General features: G+C 42.0%; 2 protein-coding genes across 5 annotated transcripts; one reads left to right on the forward strand and one right to left on the reverse strand.

Annotated features, from left to right (window-relative positions):
* Positions 1–416: 416 nt before the first annotated feature.
* Positions 417–12,919, forward strand: LOC118692085 (F-box/LRR-repeat protein 21-like). Of its 4 annotated transcripts, none has more exons than XM_036391686.2 (7): positions 417–529; positions 3,701–3,822; positions 5,151–5,376; positions 7,929–8,378; positions 9,099–9,221; positions 9,709–9,880; positions 11,027–12,919. In XM_036391686.2, exons 4-7 carry the CDS (start codon positions 8,007–8,009, stop codon positions 11,668–11,670), a joined length of 1,311 nt encoding a protein of 436 aa, XP_036247579.1. In that variant the 5' UTR covers positions 417–529; positions 3,701–3,822; positions 5,151–5,376; positions 7,929–8,006; the 3' UTR covers positions 11,671–12,919. The 4 variants fall into 4 exon arrangements, with proteins under 4 accessions (XP_036247579.1, XP_036247578.1, XP_036247576.1 ...); XM_036391685.2 differs by having other exon boundaries at positions 5,196–5,376; XM_036391683.2 differs by having other exon boundaries at positions 5,236–5,376.
* A 1,700-nt stretch (positions 12,920–14,619) lies between these two features.
* LECT2 (leukocyte cell derived chemotaxin 2) lies at positions 14,620–19,570 on the reverse strand. The gene is made up of 7 exons (XM_036391752.1): positions 19,525–19,570; positions 18,820–18,952; positions 17,014–17,165; positions 16,332–16,502; positions 15,886–16,000; positions 15,216–15,367; positions 14,620–14,810 (listed from the first exon to the last, which is right to left on the reverse strand). The coding sequence occupies exons 1-7, from the start codon at positions 19,568–19,570 to the stop codon at positions 14,620–14,622; spliced, it is 960 nt and encodes a 319-aa protein (XP_036247645.1).
* Between the last annotated feature and the right edge of the window lie 483 nt (positions 19,571–20,053).

Below are 20,053 nucleotides of genomic sequence, written 5' to 3' on the forward strand. Positions count from 1 at the left end.
GGGTAGAAACATTAAGACCTCTTTCGAAGACGTTAACACCCATACCCTCACCCACGGACTTGCTCGGAAAGACACGAGCACACATCCTTCCTATCAGTGCCCCAGTGTGTTTGACAAGTTGGTGTTCGGTTCGACATCAGACTCGATGATCGCAGAGCTATTTTCCAAGCTAAGTGACTGTGTAATTCTGAGATGGAGGCCTGGTGAGGGGGAACCGACGGCCTCCTGTTCTGCTCTGCGGGCCAGGAGCAGAGCGCATCCCTGTGGGGCTGCCACTGCCGGCCCCAAGCCCACACCTCGGCCCCCCCCATTTTACCGCGGGCCGAGGGCGGCGGGCGCGAAATGGCGCCGCCGTCACGTGCCCGCCGCCAGCGGCCTCGCCCGGCGCCTGCGCTGGGGCGGCGGGGCCGCGGCTCCGCCCTCGGCGTGTCCCGGGCGCTGCGGGCTGAGCGCGGTGCTGGCCCTGCTCTGCCCCTGCTCGGCGCCTCGGCCCGGCCTCACGCTGCGAGGGAGCCGCGCACCGGCGGCGGTGAGCGGCGGGGCGGCCGCGGGGACCGGCCCTTGCGCGGCGGCCGGGGGGGGGGGGTGGTGCGGGACAGGCCGCAGGGACGGCCCGGGTTGCGGAGACAGACGGGAGGACGGACTGACGGACGGACGGACAGACAGGCGCACTCCGCGCCTGGAGGCTTAAATTCAAGCTGAGCGCCCAACCTCGTGAGGGGCTCGGTGTGCGGTGCCCTGGGTTTGTGCCATGCCGAGAGCTCTCACCGAGCGCGGTGCCTGGGAGCTGTTTTCCCGTGTAAACAGCTTCAACGGCTTGTTAAAGTCGGGTAGGAAGGTTTCAAGAGAACCTATAGAAGTAACGATTGTTTTTCATTCCTGCCGTGGGCGTGTTGGTGAACGCACAAGAAAGCTTTTCTAAAGAGCTGTGCAGCTTTAGATGTTGAGTAAAACGAGGGGTCCTGGGCATGGGGCACAGGGGGTGGCTTCCTTCTAAAAATAATGCATCACTGGAAGTCCAATATCTACATTTCACCACCGAAATAGGACTAAAAGTGGCAATGCATTTGTATTTTTTGAGTTAAAATTAATGCAAGCATTAAGATGTTCAGCTGAATGTGGTTATTTTTAGAACTCTGAGGGTTTGTCATAAACGTACTAAAAATGTGGTAAATCCCTTGAGTCAGAGGCTCAGTTTTGAGAAGAAATAAGGAGAGATTAAAAAAACTAAATAATCCTCTTCAGAAGCAAAAATGCCATCCATTAAAAGTCTGATAAGCCCTAGATGAAGAAAAAGCTTAATCTCTGAGCTCATCATCCTGAAGGACTAGATCTTCTGAGAATTCGGCTTAAAATGTGTTTTTTACCTATGTTTTGCACCATACGCAGTGGTTGAATTTGTGGTGGCAGCAGTTTTCCAGGGCTGCCTGCCCAGACTCTGAATTCCGAGTTCCTTAACGTGGTGAGGGGGTGGCCTCGGGTGCTGTCACTGAACTGCGATTTCTTTAAAGACTCTGTGATTGATGGGACTGGTATTTCAGCCGTGTAAAGCAGGTCTGTAAACATTAATTTTCAGATGTTAGAAAGTTAAAGCTTAATGATAAAGATGCCAGCTTTGTCCCAGAATATTTCCAAGCTTGTTTATTTGGAAGGGTTTTTATTTTTCAGGAACTGAATTTTTGTTGCATTTGGTTGGTTGCTACTGTTTCTACTAGAAATCTGATTTTATGGTGTTTTATTAATTCCTGTTGAATCCTGCTGTTAAGAACTGGAAGGGAAATCCAGAAATCAGAGGAAGCAGTTACTTCTTTGTGGCTTGGATCTGTGATAAGTTTGTTTACACTATTGAAACCTTTTTTTGAACTTACTTGGTAGCCTGGGTGGTAGTGGACAGCTACTGAAGGCTGGTTTAACAGAGCCACTGCTGACCACTTTTCAAATCGTCCACCAAGCCCCCATGCCACGGGAGAGGTTTTAATGTCTTAATTTTAGCAGAAGTTTACAGCTCTGTTGGCAGGAGAAGTTGCAGAAACAGTTAATTAACTTGATTTTTTCTGAATCCTGTTGGCTTTAGTGCATTTGAGGTAGTTTGAGTAGGATAATGTGCAGCTGTCAAAATACTGGATCACAGGTAGAACTGTGTGGGGGGCATGCACCAATTTTTGATTCTTTGCTTATACAAATGAGGATATTAATAGATTTGGTGCATCTCAGCAGTTATCAAAGTGTTTCATTTCAGTGACTGTGTTGCTGCTGTTTATCTTTGATAATCATTTGGATAACTACCTTAGATAACAATTCACTGCTGTTTGCGTAACAAGCTTGTATTTGATTGCATCTCTGATAACAGTAATATTTTACTATATACATTTCTGCTTACATAAGCTAATATTTGCATTGCTTTGGATGGCTCTTTTGGCCTTAGACACTCAGATGTACATTGGATGTACATCTGATTAAGTTTTTACTGCTAACAGTCACTTCCAGTAACATTTTTTTTAATGTATTATCTAAAATTCTGCTACTTATTATCTGCAGTGTAAAAGTATGAACTTCCTTCTCTTCTGAGGGGTCTTGGGACAGGTCTGTTCAAGAGAAGCTCTTTTCCTCAAGGATACTCTTGGTCATTTGCCTGTTACAAGTCCCAGCTCTGTGAAATTCACAAGCCTGCTGAGCATTGTAGGTAGTCTTTATTGACTACCTATATTTGATACAATTATTATTGCAAAAGGATATTACTTTCCTTTCCTTGATTTTCAGATGTCAGTTTACTGTTAGTAATTACTTTGGGCTGTGGCCACATGAGGAGTGTTGGGAAGAATACTGAAATCCTGAGTTCAGAGCAGGTGGAAGGGTACTCATCCCCTACCCCCATGATGGGGTATGTAAAAGCAATGTAAAGCTTATCACACCAAAGATTTCAGGGTTTTGTTGTGTTTTTGTTGTGTTCCTGGGGGCAAAGCTTTGAATGATTACTTGTTATGGAAGACTGGAACATAAACGTTCCTGTAATGTCATATTAAAAGAAAACAATGTGGAGGGAGGTAAGAGACTTGTGATCTGAAGGCCTTGTGCAGTGCCTTGTGATGCAGCCTGGCCAGGTGGCCCGGGCTGTCACCTGGCTGCCAGGAGCTCATAAACAGGGAGGTGCCTGCGGCCTGGCTGCTCTCAGGTTGTCGGGAGCAGCTCCTGCCGTGTGACTGCAGCCAGGCCTGGGCTGTGCACGTTTGTGGTGGGCAGCTGAGCCATGTGGCCTCTGTGTGTTCATCACAGGCCATTAGACAGCCTTGCCACACAAGGGAAGAAGGCAGGAAAAAAACATTTGGGTGGGTTTTTTTTCCCCTCTGTTTTTCATGACTCTTAGATTACTTTGGTGGCTACGGTGTTGTTTGCCAAGTTTCACTAGTAGTGATAATGATAATGCAAATACTGAATAACTTGCTGTTTACATTGTACTATTGACCAGTAAATGTAAATGCAGTTGCAACATTTGTTTCCCATCACTTTTATGCTTAATCTGAGCTCATGTTTCTTTCCGTGATAATATTTGCATTGTGGGATAAGCTACCTTGTGTTAAGATGATCCCTCTTAAGCTCCTTTACAAAAGCAAGAAAATTTATAAATGGATGTCAATGTATTTCCCCATCATTTTTGCATTGGATGTAATACGAAATTATTTTTTTTTCAAAACTAACACAGGTTTTTGTGGCATTTTATCTGGACAGGAGGGGAAAGCAGACAGATGCATGTGAGTGCCCCATGGCTGCAGCTGCCTCAGTTCACTCATTTATTGCCTATTGTAACTTGGAAGAATTCTTTAGGTAAGAAAGTTGCTTCAAAATACGTGGTTTATAAACTTAATACACTTCTCTGTTGAATCTTTAAATTGCACCTCAGTGTTTTGTGCTCTCAGTTATAATGTTATTTAAGCATTCTGGTTATATGTGGCATTATAAACCTTTTACTTGTTAGACACTGACAGTACTTATGAAAATGAATGCTAGGTGCTGTACAGACTCTGCTCATTTCACAGGAGAGGGAACATGTGATACTTGCAGACTGTGCAATACAAGGCCACCATAAATGACAGATTTCTTCAGGTGCCACCCACAAACAGAGTTACTAATGAGTATCAGCTTTCTCTTTATAGACAAGCATGACTACTCAGCTCTAAATGTTCTGGTGTGTGAGCTGAGCAGCAGCATTACTTGCACAGATTGCAGTACTCGAGTTTGATTCTCTGTGCAAGATGGGGGCTGCTTCCCATGTATTCATAAATAGTGTATACTACACCTTTGTTAAGCTTGGCAGCTATAAAGCTTATGTTAACTGGTAATTTTTCTAAAGATGATGATATGATCTGGGACAATCTAGAGTCTTGTCCAATTTTTAAAGAAAAATAGAGAAGTTCAGCATTGGAAGATTTCTGTAGGTGTTATTACTGGTTGAGCACAATACCTGGTAAACATTTTCTGTTTCCACAATCTGTCATGATTTAGTGAGGTGGGTGTTGCTGTTCTTGTAGCTTTCCATTAAAGCATCTTCAGATAATGTAAAATTGGTAACTGGATTTGGGGGGTTTGGGTCTATTTTCTCATAGTGCACCGAGATACTCTGTCATACTAAGACACAGGATGGTTTCTTCATTAGTATGTGGGAGGATATTTGTACATTATTGATATATTTTTTTCCAGATACAGTTTAATTAGCCAAAATTGTTTGTTTACTGTCAAGATTATCATGGTGCAGTAAGCATACTTTTGGAGTAAAATTGAGTAAAGTTTAATATCAAGAGTCTTTAAATGTCAAAGTATCAGAGGTCCTGTCTTTAAGTGTAACTTTTGATTCACATGGTTTTGGTATAGACTGAAAAAACATAGCCTATATATAGGCTGAAAAAAATTAAATGTTTGTTTTCAAGGTTTGTAGTGTTCTTTGGGTAATACATGAGTGTTCAGAGGTGTATCTGTGTTGTTGCAACAGAGTACTTATGTGACTAAAACTGTAGATAATACAAAAGCTATTTTTTTGCCAACAATTACTCATTCCCCTTAGTTAAATGGTATTTTTCAGATAATGTTTGGTAAGACTAATGTGCTTGTTACATTCTGTTGCTCGTCTTCCACATCTGCCCTTCTGTTCATCTCAGTCTCTGTTCCAGAATTGATGTCAATCTTTTCTGTGGATTTCCCAGACACTGCAGAACAGTTTTTCTTTGGTTGGTGGCTTCACAGGTCGGTTCATCTTCTGGGACCCATCCCTGCCTTCTGGTTAAGGAATCCATGCACACATACAGGATGACTCAACAGTGGGATGGATGTTCAGATACCAGAAAGGTGCTGGTAACTTGACAGGAACCTCCACATTCTTTGGAGGTAGGGCTGTGTGTGTGTGCGTGTAAATCTCTCATTTGAATGCTGCCTGGGTTATATCACATGGGACTGTCATTTAGCCAACTTTGGTTGTGCTTTAAAATACATACTGTTCACAAGGATTCAGAATGAAATAAGGATTCTTATTATTGCAGTAAATATTGGGGCTTCATGTTTGTTGAAATGTTACAATGCATAACCAATGGTACCTTTTTCTGGCTTTGCACCCCACGCTGAATAATAGGAATTCATTTTGCTAGATAAAAAGGACTGTAGTCTAGAATACTAAACATAGAAATTCAGGAGACAGCAGTTTCTAAAAGCTGTAGCAACAAGAACAAGTTCTGGCCAAATTCCAGCAGGCAGAGCATAGATGCTGTGTATACCAGCAATACCACCATGCTGCCTCTCTTCCTACATCTGGAGTGCTGCTTCTGGTCTGTTGCTTGACCTGTTGTTTAGGGAAATGCCCTTTCTGGTTGTTCTCAGATGTCAGAGCTTCCTTGTTGGTGCCAAATCAGCACCCATGAAGTTCAAGTAAGTTTCAAGTAAGATAGGAGAAATTTCCATTTTTATCAGAGATCGATCTTTAACCAAGATGTTGCAGATCTGCATGAGAGCAGCAATAGCAAGGAGAAGCTTCTCAAACAATAGGATGTGTTCAATTTCATTTTTTTGTTCTGGACTTTTGTTTTAGTAAATAGCCAAGTCTGTAATTCCTCTGAAGTAGGGAGGAAGAAGAACAAGCAGCAGGTGTATTTGACTCAAAAGTTATTTAGCCTTTGCTAAATTTAGCAAGGCTATGATCAACTATAAGAGAGAGTTTTGTAATGGTTAATTACTACATCCACACTTAATGGTTTGGAATGCCCATTTGTTGTGTGACTTAAAGTAGTCTAAAGTCATAAAACGTGGTTGTGTAGATGATAACTTGATGGTCTAATAGCAAAATGTTTATTCATGCTGAGCCTGCATCTTCATTACAGTAGTAACACTGTTAGTGTAAGCCATGTGTCTACTCAGGGAAGAAAAACTATTATTTAATATAATTTGAAGAGTGTTGCTGGTTTATCTGTCTGCATATATTGCTGATGGAAATTTAAATAGACTGGGTGAATATGTACAACAACTGCTAAAATGAATTCCTTGGTGATTGAGATAATTTGTCAGGAAGTCAAGCAGTAGTTGAAGCTGGTCATATGGACAGCCCATAATAAATTGGCTGTATTTTTCTTTCCAGTTTCTCAATGAATGCACATGCTTTTTTTTTCATGAAAATGGAGTCTATCAGACATTCATGAGCCAAACAGATCAGATTTTATAGGTTAGGGAGAATGCCAGGTAAATTTTTGATAGGATAGTATGTATTTTTGGCAGCTGTTTTTGCAATACATGGATTTGTGTTTTTTTTTTTTTTCTTCCTTTCCACCTCCCCTCCATAATAAAGATACTATGGAAAATTTTCAGTCCAGAAAAAGCAGGTTGTGGGGGTTGCCATGGAACCCCCACAGTAAAAATAGATAATAGGCTCTGTTTATCAGTAAAAATAGATAATAGACTCTGTTCTTTCTTGAAAAATGCATGGTCTGAGAATACTCACTTCACACAGGTTGGGAAGAGAGAAGGTTTGGATCAACATCTGGTTAGTGGGATATTTGAGAAGGAACTTCAACCTCTACAAAAATGAAGTGGCAAAGCCAGTTGTTGAAAATTGACTGAGCAACAGAATTCAGTCTAGAATGGACTTGGTTAGTTGAACTGCTTCAGCCTGTGAAAGCAGAGCTTTCTTATTATGCTGCTCTTCTGAGCTCTGGCTCGTGAGGCAGACATCCCTTGCTGAACCAGATCTGTGCAGTTTGCTGATTTCCAAGGTCACTGTCCTTCTCCTGCTGAAAAACAGCACGTGAACCTCAGTTGCTTTGCCCTGCTTTGATAGGTGGCCTCTGAAGTTTTTTACTGTTAGTTATGCAGACACTCTGCATTATTTGGGAAAAAAAGTAAACTAAGGAAGGTGGGCAAAACTTTTCAATCTGACTCTTCTGAACATGCCTGTTCCAAGTTTATCTGTGTTTAAAAAAGGAGTTTATGAATTAGGTTTTTAAGTTGATAAACCTTTTTTAGTTACCAACCTTTAGTTGATAAACCTTTTTTAGAGATCATGAGTAGATTCCATATTTTGTCAACTGAGTTTAAATTTAAACAATCCATTTTCTACTTCTAAATTAAACAATCAATTTTCTACTTCTGAATTAAATTACTCTTAAATACTTCTTGATCCTACAAAATGCTTTATGTACTATGAAATACTACTACATGAAACTACACATGGTAAATTAACAAGTCCAAGTTCTCTAAATTAACAACATCCAAGTTGTACAAAATAAAAGGTGTTGAAAGAGAAGGTCCTTGCCAACATCTGTTCCCTGGATATTGACATATGGATATGCTTCTTTTCAAAATAATGTGCTGTATTTAAATGTTATTAACTTGTTATTGCTTACTGTGTTTCCACTGGCCTTTCTCCTTTCCTCCCATCATCTTCTGTGTTTTTCTAGAGACCTGTTGTACGTGAGACCTTTCAGAAACCTGTGTAGTTTGAATACCTTGGATTGTTACATTCTGAAACTTTCACCATGAAGAGAGCTGGGCAGAAGGTGATGGCTGGAACTGAAGCTCCTGGAACATCACAGACAAGCAAAAAACAGAAAACTAGTATATGTGACTCAGGGTTTGGGGACTCTGACCCGTGCACCGCGATGGACTGGGGCAGCCTTCCACACCACGTGATCCTGCGTGTTTTTCAGTTCCTGACTTTAGTGGATAGAGCCAGGGCATCTTCTGTTTGTCGAAGGTGGAATGAAGTCTTTCACATCCCAGATCTCTGGAGGAGGTTTGAGTTTGAACTTAGCCAGCCAGCCACTTCTTATTTAAAGTCTACACATCCAGATCTCATTCAGCAGATTATCAAGAGGCACGCTGACCATCTGCAGTACGTCAGCTTCAAGGTAAGCTGTGGCTGAGCTGTGGGTCAGTGGCACGTCACTGAGCACGAGGGATGCAGCTGTTCTGTGTCAGCTGCCTTAAGGGTTGTACCTGGCAAGTCTTATGTTTAAAAATGCAACTACTGCAACATTTTATTTCCACCTGTGCAGACAGTTTCATCCAATTTTGTACACTCTAACCTCTGCAGAGGTAAGAAATAGTGAATGTGGTGTGAAACAGAAGTGGAAGGTGAGGCAAAATAAGAGATTTGCTCAAAGTTACTTTTCAGGCTTACAAATTTTGAATCAGTTCATTATTTAAGGTGCAAAAGTGTTGTCCATGTAGATAAAATGGATTCATTTGCTGGAGCAAGGACTTTGCCAAGTCTTTTATGGGCCCTAAAAATTAGCATTTAAAAAAAATGTATACACGTCACTGTGTGTTGCAGCACCAGTACTGTTACAGTATTGCAGTAACATGAGGTTATTTGAAGGCAAGACTTAGATTTAAGGTTTATGTTCATACTAGAATTACCCAGCAGTCACACTCAGGAAAATTTTCTAATAGTAACTTCCCTGAACTCTTTCTGGTCTTGAAATTTTCAGTCAGTGTTGCTCTTTGTGCCTGTGATGATTGCAGTCAGGAGCTGAATAGATGTGGAATCTGCAGTCTTGGGTATCCATGGTGCTGTTTTCTAAATAATACTGCAGAATGACTTCACTATTTTTAAATTGCTTTTATAGGTTGATAGTAGTACTGAGTCAGCAGAAGCAGCCTGTGACATCCTTTCTCAGTTGGTGAACTGTTCTATCAAAACACTGGGTTTGATCTCTACAGCAAAACCAAGCTTCATGAATGTCTCTAAGGTAAAGTTTTACAAACTGTAACTAGCATTTTTTAATTCACTTTTAAACCACTCTAGCTTTCTTAATGTTCTGTTCTTAAGTTGATGGCAATTTTATGAAACAGTCTCTAGTTACTTTGTAATAACAGAAGAATTACTTTCTGGGAAATAAAGGCCATTTCTTTTTTTTTCTGCAGAAAAACTCCAGATACTTCAGGCTCATCATTGTATCCAGTTTTCCCTGTAGTTATCAATGTATTACACTGAAATGATAAATCAGAATAGATAAATAATGAGTGTAAGGTTAATTTTGTCACATCCAGCAGCATGTTTTTAAATAAAGATCCCCTCTGTTTATGTTGAAATAATTCTTTGTTACATGAAAAAGGGGATCCATGGGAAGTGTTTATTTTTGTACTTTCTGCCTGTGTAGAATGTGAGGTCAAAGCCCTGAAGTTTTGCTCATCTTTTCATAAGAATTTTTTCCCTCTTTCAATTTCCGTAAATAGGCTCATTTTGCATCAGCACTGACAGTAGTTTTTGTGAATTCCAAGTCATTATCATCAATCAAGATAGATGACACACCCCTTGATGATCCTTCCTTGAAGGTTCTTGTTGCTAACAACAGTGATACTCTAAAACTATTAAAAATGAGCAGCTGTCCTCATGTTTCACCTGCTGGTGAGTACTGAATGCATGTGAAAAATGGAGTTGTAAAATATCATAATTGACTTAGTCTTGAGTTTGGACAGTTGGAAGATGAGGAAGAAGGTTGTTGTTAGTGAATGAGTTGGGTTGATGAAGGTGGGGGTGCTACTCACTTGATTGCATCCTCTGGAATCCTGGGGATGTTGTTTCATTTTCTCCAGCTGCTTTGCTACCTCTGATGATAGGCCTTGAGGAGGAAAGGCCTTCAAAATTAGTGCTAGCCTTTCACACAGACTCAAAGGATGTGATGTTCATTGCTGTACCATGTGAGGGTAACCAAATGGCTCCTTAATGTGTGTGCAGATTTGTAAGCTTAACTAACTGCTGTTCTTTGGGAACACCACAGAATCCCTGATCCATGAATCAGCCACTGCTTGGTGGGATAAAGGAGATTATAACAGTTGTCAGTAATTGTTTTGCAGAGTGTTGAGAGTGTGTACAAATTTCAGAAACCTGTGGTGTTTGACTGTGAGTGTTTCCAGCTTCCACAGTGCCCTCATGTGTCCAGATCTGGGACTGGTGACTTTCTCATTGGTTGGTGAAGGACTCACTTCAGAATACAGCCTTGCTGAAATTTCAGAGGGCTTCAGGATCCCTTCTCACTTTCCTTTCTCCTTAGTGCTAGGAAAAGAGAGTCTGGGTCTGGTCTATTTATTTATTCTTTTCTGGAGTCCACAAAAGAGGACTTAATCTGTGCTCTTCATATTCCAGCAGATTAGGAGAAGTTAACATTATTTAGGTGTTAATTCACAGAAGGTTGTAGCTGTTAAACTGAGTGGTGGTGATTTAAATGGATGAAAGTTGAAGGAATGAGCATTAGGGAAGGGAATGGCAGCAACTTCAGCTGAATCTGACTTGATTTCAGTTGCTCCTTCGAAGCTGAGGAAATTCTGCATAGGGAGGGGTGAAGAGGAGAAACGCAGATCCAAGATGAATGTGACTTGTGTCTTTTACTGTGAAGTATTAATGGCCAGAACTCTGCAAATTGTTGTGGATACCTGGAACTTGGGCATTTCATGGGGTTTGGATATAAGCATGAAAACTCAAGCCAACTTTACAGAGAGCAGTTGTGCTTATATTCACTTTTCATTTTAGAGAGTAAATTTTTTTGTTCCTCAGGCATTCTTTGTGTGGCTGATCAGTGCCATGGACTTAAGGAGCTGGCTTTGAACTACTACATATTAAGTGATGAACTGCTGCTGGCTCTTTCCAGTGAAAAGCACGTTGATCTGGAGCACCTTCGCATTGACGTCGTGAGTGAAAATCCCGGACAAGTTCAATTTCACACCATTAAAAAACAAAGCTGGGACGCTCTTGTTAAACACTCCCCCAAAGTCAACATTGTCATGTATTTCTTCTTGTATGAGGATGAATTTGATGCTTTCTTCAGAGAGGAAACACCTGTCACACACCTGTACTTCGGCCGCGCAGTCAGCAAGGCCATGCTGGGCCGCATTGGCATGAACTGCCCCAGGCTGATCGAGCTGGTCGTGTGCGCCAATGGGCTTCAGCCTCTGGATGATGAACTGATCCAGATCGCTGAGCGCTGCAAGAACCTCACTGCCATGGGGCTGGGGGAGTGTGAGGTCACCTGCAGAGGTTTTATTGAATTTGTCAAGATGTGCGGGGGCAGGCTTACTCAGCTTTCCATCATGGAGGAGGTGCTGATTCCAGATAGTGATTACAGCTTGGATCGGCTCCATCTGGAAGTCTCCAAACACCTTGGAAGAATGTGGTTTCCTGATATGATGCCCACATGGTAAATTCTCTGTGTGATAAAATTGTGGGAACGGGGTGCTGCTTTCTATGCAAATAAAAAAATTTAAAAATCAAATGTGAAAATTTTCTTCCAGATTTGAGTTTTTCTTCCTTGAGAAAACCTCTATTAGACTAACAGCAAAACACTCTAAAATATTAATTATATATTGAAATAGAAAATAGATTTAAGTGTACTTAACAGTTCTGAAAGTATGTCTGTGGTTTACAGGTGCTTCAAACTTCAATGAATTTTGGCTTCTCTGAGCTTCAGTTTAAACATTCCATTTACTTTAAAGTGGGTTTGGGCTTTGGGGTTTTTTTTTATGTCTTTGTTTACTCTTTCTGATCTAGTCAGAAGAGAAGCTATTTTCCTTTAGGAAATCTATCTGTGGAAAGCTGGATAAAACTTTGAGTACAGTATTATTTGTCATGATGTTTTATATAGCTATTTTTTTTAATAATTCATGTTTTAATTGTAAAAGCTTGTATATTAAAATACACTGTCCCAGATTAATCAGATGTAATCTACCTTAAATTCATGGCAGTATAATAAAATGTTAATAAGCTTATGCCTACAAAAAAATTTCCAGCTTTAAATTGCACTTTAAGTAATTTTGTCAGATTACAGAAACTAGGGAATGCATTGTACAGTATGTTGTTTTTGTCTTACGAGTTAAAAGGATGAGAAGGAGATTTTGTTAAAATTACTGATTATAAGTTTGGTTCTAGATTGATTGCTTGAGTGATTAATAAAGCACTTTGGAAACTGTCAGGACAATAAGGAATAGCTTTGGATTTGGGCTCAAGTCTTTGTAATCAGAGACTGATGTCTGAATGCTGTTCCATGCTTTCATTGCTAAGAAATAAGAAAGATTTCATAAATGTAGCTGGTAAGAAGGAAAGATAAAGGCAATACAATTGTCTTTGATCAATTTATATTTGGAATCAAGAATTTATAGCACTTAAAATTGTCACTTGGAGGGCTAAATGGACTGTAGTTATCTCACCTGTTTCTTCCAGAGCTTTGTGTAAGCCCTGATTTCTAGAGAAAGGCTTGCTGAAAGTAATCCTGAAACTTTTATTTCAGGACTGTTTAATACTTGTTGCTATTAATTGTTTTTGAGACAGAGTGTATTATATTTATTTTCTTAAAAGGGGAAAGGCATGGTGAGTTGATGTAAATTAGAGTATGTATTTTTGTGTTAACATTTTGCACACTGTAAATGCATTGTATATAAATTTTTGCTGTAATGATTTTGGTGCCACACTTGTTGCATCTTCCTATTGATAATGAGAAGTCTACAAGAATTTGCTGGTGGTGGTTGTCAGTGTCATGGCTTAACCCTGGCTGTCAGCTGAGCCCCTCACAGCCAGAGGGAGGGGGGAGAGAATCAGAAGGTAAAAGTGAGAAAACTCATGGCTGGACATAAAGAGTTTAATAGTAAAGCAAGAGCCACACAGGCAGGCAGCCCCCAGCAAGGGAATCCATTCACCACTTCCCTCAGCCATGTCCAGGAAAGCAGGGCTCCATCCCCCATAAACTGCCCCCTTCCTCCACCTTCCCCCAGCTTTATATGCTGAGCCTGATGTCACACAGTATGGAATGTCCCCTGGGTCAGCTGGCCTCAGCTGTCCCTGTCACCTCAGGCTGTGCACCCTCAGCCTCCTGCCTGCTGGGGCAGTACAGGACACAGAGCTGCTTTGAGCTCTGTAGGCACTGCTCAGCAAAAACATCCCCGTGTTACCAGTGCTGTTTCCAGCAGAAATCCACAGCTCCATTCTACTCCTGTGACACAAAGGAACTACCCCAGCTAGAACCAGTGCATTCACAGCAGAGAACAAGTGAGTTTCTTCCCCACTTCCACAAAACAGCAGCTCAAGGGTTAAACCACGCTTTTCTTGGGCACATTTGTTCCCAGCTGGAAGCCCAAGGATTCAAGGTTACACACACCTGAGTCAGTAATGCTTTATTGCCTCTTGCACAGTAAAGAAGCATCTGTCTGACTCTGGTTAGCAGAGGCTGTGAGCTGAGCACTTCCATAATCCAGGGGATTATAATTTAAACACAAAACTGAAATATTTCCAAACAGTATTTAGTTCAAGATGTGTGGTTTGCTTCAAATGGAAATGTAATAAAGTGGTTTAACCCATGCACTAGACTCATCCATCTGTTGCACTGAGTCCTCTTGGGGTTCTCTTGCTTGAAGCAATGTATATGACAAGCCTTGGGAGAGACTGGAGCATGGCAAATTAGTCATTGTCATTTCACCTTTGTGCCTGAAAGCTGATTTCTGATCTGCAGACCATAAAACGGAGTGTGGACAAAGCTCTAGCCAACAGAACGGTGTTAGTGTATTTATAAACAGTGGTGACAGAGTTGCAGTTCAGGGGGAAACTCGTAAAAGGCTGCTTTGAATATTGTCCCCCTCTCAGTCCCTCTCACAAAGGCAGTGTAGCTGTGAAGCCATGAATCACAGAATCACTGAGGTTGGAAAAGACCTTTAAGGTGATCAAATGGGGCTGTTTAATGTCAGCTTGTTCCAGCTCCAAGCTTCCAGTTAAATAGGCCTGTATTGATGAATGTTGGGATTTTTTAGAGCATTTGTTCTCCCTGATCTGAGCAAGCGAGGCCAGCTGGTGCTTGGGGGAGAAGCTGACAGGAATGTGCCTTCTCTGCCACAGGAGGGAGTGAGCACCCTGCATTTTAGCTCATTTTTCAGACTTTGAGAAAGCTTATAGCTAGTCATTGCTAATTTCCTTATTCTCTGGTAAATGCAAATTCCAAGAAAAACTCAAATCTTTTTTTGTTTTGTGAGTCTCTGTTGCCATCCAACAGACACTGCTTATGTAAGGCTCAAAGTATTGAGTAGGTGATAGCATAAACTGTAGTGCATGAGAAGAAAAACAACTTTTGGATGCTGAGATGGATTTATTTGGAATTTACTGTTTCCATTTCATTCTCTTTGCCCTTTCCCCCTTTCAAGGTTGCTTGTAGGATCCGAGTGGTCGCAGTTCTCAACGTGAATATGAGATGTGATCCCAGGAAATACTCTTTGCATTGGCAACATTCTCCCAAGGACTTGTCCCTTGGAAATTTGACCACTGTATCTTACGGGATGGATACAGAGTAGTTTTACACAGAACTCTGGTGAAAAAAACGAGGGAAAACGTCAGATGACTGAGGAGCATTTGTTCTTCTGTACTATATTTCAGAAATATTAACAATGTCTGTCTTGTCCTTTGCACTGTGATAGCAATAGTGGAAAAACTGAAACAGCAGCAATACTGTGGTCATAAAAATTAGGTAGTGGTTGAAGTCATTGACTTGGTAGAAGAGGGAATGCAAGGAGAAGGTGGGAATTTGTGCTGTAGGAAAGAGAAAAGCTTGAAGATATTCTGCAGAACTCAATTACTTGCATTGCAGCAGGAGCAAAAAGTTCTGATGTAAGTGGATAGAAGAAAACATGGTAAACTACGTGGCTAACTGCAAGGTAATGCATCCTATATGAGCTCAAAACAAAGAAATGTTAAATGACAGCTAGCTATTTACCTGGTCCCCTGATTTGGACTCCATCATCAATGGCATTTCCATTGTGGAAGAATTTGATAGGCCCAGAGAGCTGGCCAGAGAAGGGAGCGTACACGGTGGCCCCGTCAGCACAGATGACATCCACAGCCTGGTGCTTCCCTTTGCCATTGCGTCTGAAAGCAAACACATCTCTACAGAAACCTCTGCTCGGGCCCAGAGCTGCAGAGGGGGGTTAGGCAGCACATGGGGAGATCTGGAAATGGGCTGTTAGGACAGAAACAGTGTCAGCAAACTGGCTGAGGGATCTGTAAAGGTGTAGGTGAGGCAGTGTCATGTAAGGGTGGATGACCTGTTAGAGTTGGAGAAAAATGCCTTTCTTCCAGGTCTTTAAATAAAGACCATAGAGTCTAATAAAACCATAGAGTCACAGAAAGTGTGGCTCTGTGGAGGACATCAAGTCCAGCCCTGACTTGAGTCAGGAGTGTTCCCAACACTAGGTCAGGTCAGGCATGGCTTAGTCTGATAAAAAGCTCCCAGCAGAGAGGTGGCATGAACAATGTGGGCAGCCTAAAAGTTTCTCAAGTCCAATCCAAGCCTTCAAAGCTGTAATTTTTATGTGACCTAAGCAAAATTTTAACTCTTACTTCAGTGGAAGTACAAGAAACCCCATGTGTTCTAATTATTGTATTACCTTGGAGCTCCATAGTATCCACAGCCATACTTATCACAGCCTCTTATCTCATTGGTAGGGTTCCCGGAACACACCGCAGCCCAGCGCCCGTCCTGTTGTGGCAGTGGTGGAACATCTTTGAAACACAGAATACAGCACATCAACGTTAACTTCTAGATTGTTTCATCACTGGCATGTTTGCAGCTACTGTGTTTGATTTGCAGTTAGGTAAGAACATGCTGACATTACATCCCATGCTTCCAGTTGGATTTTTCTACATAAAATTTGTAATCCTTTAGGAAATGTAAATGGAACGTAGATCTAAACTGGATGGTAACATTTCTAGATTAGGGTTATTTCATAGAAGAAAATGCATTAAATACAAAATTTCAAAAAGAGTATCACAAGTCCTGGAGTACAAATCTACTCTTGTTCTGAGTTGTGCTTTTTGGTATGGGATTTTTTACCAGGTGTAAGCAGATGAGTAGGATCAGAGTGGTCGCAGTTCTCAACGTGGATATGAGAAATAATGCCAGGATATACTTGTTGCATTGGCAGCATTTTCCCCAGCCGTTCCCCTCTGCGGATCTGGCCGTGGTACCGGATGGGGTGAATGCAGACGAGCTTCACACAGTAACCTGGGAGAGGGGGAGAGGAAGCTGGGTCAGGAAACATCAGCTGCATCTTCTCCTGGGGTGAGCAAGCAGCATTCCCTGCCAGCCTCTTACTGGAGACTGTTAGGATGAAGCAGAAATGTAATCGAGGTACCAACAATGGTGAAATCAAAATTACTATATTTGCCAGGGCAAAAAGGAAAAAGGGTGCTGGAAAATAGAGACAGGAAAACATCCTCTCAGCAAAACTGAGGATATATTTCCGGTGCTTTATTTTTACTGTTTCCTATTTTTTTATTTGGAGTTGTTATTTTCCTGCTACCTGTTTTTCAACTCCTTTCTTCCCTCCTCTCCAAGAAAAGCATAGGAAAGGGCTACATCCTGCTGGTGCTGTGTTCCAGTATTTCAGCATACTAGAGAGGATGTAAGATTAATGAACACTGTGCTTGAATTGAAGAACCACAGAAACCTTGCTCAAGTAAATAAAGTGATTACTTGTGCACATCTCCCAGCACACCTGCTGTTAATTACTTGCCTGATCCCCTGATTTGGACTCCATCATCAATGGCATTTCCATTGTGGAAGAAGCGGATGGGTCCCGAGAGCTGCCCGCTGAAGGGAGCGTACACCGTGGCTCCATCAGAGCAGATGACATCCACACCCACGTGCTTCCCTTTGCCACTGTGCCTGCAGGCAGAAATACATAATTAGGGACATCTCTCCAGGTTAATGTTATGTTTCAGGTGGTCACTTAATGCAGGATGATAGCTGGAGCTTGTCTAACAAACATTTTTTACCTGCAATGAAATTGAACAGAAGTAGCAGGTTTGAAGCATCTTTTTGTTGTTGTTGTTGTTGTTGCAAATTGTTCACATTACTCTGACCTTCTTCAGAGTGAGATGAAATTTCAAATTTGAGCTTATTTTTTACTTGCCCAGGTTCATAGGGTATTTCAAACTGTTATGGAAAAGTACCATTTTATCCCCAAAAAACATGTGTGCCATGTAAAATAGAATCTTGGCTGGCATTTTCTCACATAGAAATTTGAAAGTTGCATAATGAAGATGAACCCTTTTAGAGTCTGGGGAGAGGAGATGACAAGAAAATGCGGGAGTCGTTCTACATATAAAAGCATTTTTTCAGAGAAATATAACCTGTTGTTGTATAAGGTCTCTACTTAAAGACAGTGATGCTGACAGATTTTTAGTTTGTGTAATTGAATCTACTCAGCTTTCTGTAAGCTGTTGCTGATTGTTGGTTAAATTTCTAGAGTATAAGCAACAAGGCTAAATGATACAAATCCTTGAAATACTTCCATTTCCTTTACTCTGTCTATAATTCATGTAACAGTCCTGCTCTTTCACCCCTGCATCTGTTGTCAGCAGTGGTTATCACTGTGCTTCTGTAAGATTGAAGGAAAATCCCAAAAATCAGCAAGAGGTGCTGCAGACAGCAGTATCCTCTCATTTGGAGTCTCAACTCTGTGTAGCTGTATTCTCTCTGGTGCCTGCACATTTAGTGTAGGAAAGCAAGGTGACCCCCGGTGGCCAGGCAGCAGTGTCACCTGTCAGCAGTGTTACCTGTCAGCCAGGTGTGTTACCTGTCAGTTGTGTCACCTGTCAGCTGTGTCACCTGTCAGCAGTGTCACCTGTCAGCAGTGTCACCTGTCAGTTGTGTCACCTGTCAGCCGTGTTACCTGTCAGCTTTGTCACTTGTCAGCAGTGTCACCTGTCAGCAGTGTTACCTGTCAGTTGTGTCACCTGTCAGCCGTGTTACCTGTCAGCAGTGTCACCTGTCAGCAGTGTCACCTGTCAGCCGTGTTACCTGTCAGCTTTGTCACTTGTCAGCAGTGTCACCTGTCAGCAGTGTTACCTGTCAGCAGTGTCACCTGTCAGCAGTGTCACCTGTCAGTTGTGTCACCTGTCAGCCAGGTGTTTCACCTGTCAGCAGTGTCACCTGTCAGCAGTGTCACCTCTCAGCAGTGTCACCTGTCAGCCAGGTGTGTTACCTGTCAGCAGTTTCACCTGTCAGTTGTGTCACCTGTCAGCTGTGTCACCTCTCAGCAGTGTCACCTGTCAGTCAGCTGTGTCACCTGTCAGCAGTGTCACCTGTCACAGTGTCACCTCTCAGCTGTGTCACCTGTCAGTCAGCTGTGTCACCTGTCAGCAGTGTCACCTGTCACAGTGTCACCTCTCAGCTGTGTCACCTGTCAGTCAGCTGTGTCACCTGTCAGCAGTGTCACCTGTCACAGTGTCACCTATCAGCTGTGTCACCTGTCAGTCAGCTGTGTCACCTGTCAGCAGTGTCACCTGTCAGCAGGGTCACCTGTCACATGTGTTACCTGTCAGCGCCGAAATTGCCGCAGCCGTATCTGTCGCAGCCGCGGATGCGGTTGGTGGGGTTCCCGCTGCAGATCTGTGCCCAGTGCCCGTGCTGCTGCTGGGGTGGGTGTGCATCCAGCTGCTTGGTGAAAACTTCACATGGAAGAGAGGAAAAACAGGAAAAAATCAACCATGTTCTTAGTCCAGTGCAACAGAGAGAGTTCAGGTACAAAATGTGGTGTTTAAAGGGAAAGACGTGAGCTCCGAGGAGTTTGTCGTTTCAGAAGCTGTAGGTAAAAGGACATTCTACAACCTGCTGTATAGGTTTGACCATTTTTTCCTGACGTCTTTCTTTAAGGTATATACGCCAAAAAGAAAGCAAAGCTATAAATAAAGATGTTTAAAAATAATTTGTGAAATAAATAATTTTTACTTTCTAATGGTTCTGGGTTGATGGTTGGACTTGATGATCTTAAAGGTCTTTTCAAACCATAATGATTTTATGATTCTTTCTGAAAGCTTCAACTACTGCAATATATGTCTCTTAATGCACACCTAATTCCATATTTTATAATAGTCATAACTGTCCACATTACCATCATTCCTCATAAAACTAGAGGGAAAAAAACCCTCAGCATTATTTATGTTCAAGTGAATTTCAATAATCCATTACTGCCCGCCTAAACCCAGTGAAGCCCAGCTGCATTACAACAATCTCAACTCACCAGTGGACACCAAGCTGACCAGAGTGACCAGACTGAGAGCTGGCATTTTGGGGCCGTGTCACCTGTGTTCTTTGATCCAGTCAAAGACATTGAACAGCTGCTGCCTGAGGTATTTATGTGCTTTTGAAAGCCCAAGTCCGTTGTCTTGGCCAATCAGTCTCAAGCGAAGTATTACAGCTCCAGGCTGGTGGTGTTGCCATATTGGGCACTGTGGTGGTCTGCAGGCTCTGACAGTTGTTAAAGCTGGTTGGGAAAGATGGATAAAATAATTGGGCTCTTAACAGTAAGAGATAGAAATGACCCCACATTTCAGGAAATTCTGGTTGAGCTGTTTCTTAACACCTTTTCTTCCCCTTCCTGAAGAAAGGTCACATTTAGGCCAAAAATGGTAGGAACCACAAATGTGGTTCAGAGGATTGAGCTGGAGGGAAAAGGTGGCCAAAGCTCCAGAGTGGATGTCACCAGTTTGTCCTTGGCTGCTCATTTTTCCCTGGGTGTTTGTGTGCACCTGAGCTTTGTGACTGAGAAC

This window comes from Molothrus ater, chromosome 15 (assembly GCF_012460135.2).
Source record: "Molothrus ater isolate BHLD 08-10-18 breed brown headed cowbird chromosome 15, BPBGC_Mater_1.1, whole genome shotgun sequence".
Taxonomy (NCBI): Eukaryota; Metazoa; Chordata; class Aves; order Passeriformes; family Icteridae; genus Molothrus; species Molothrus ater.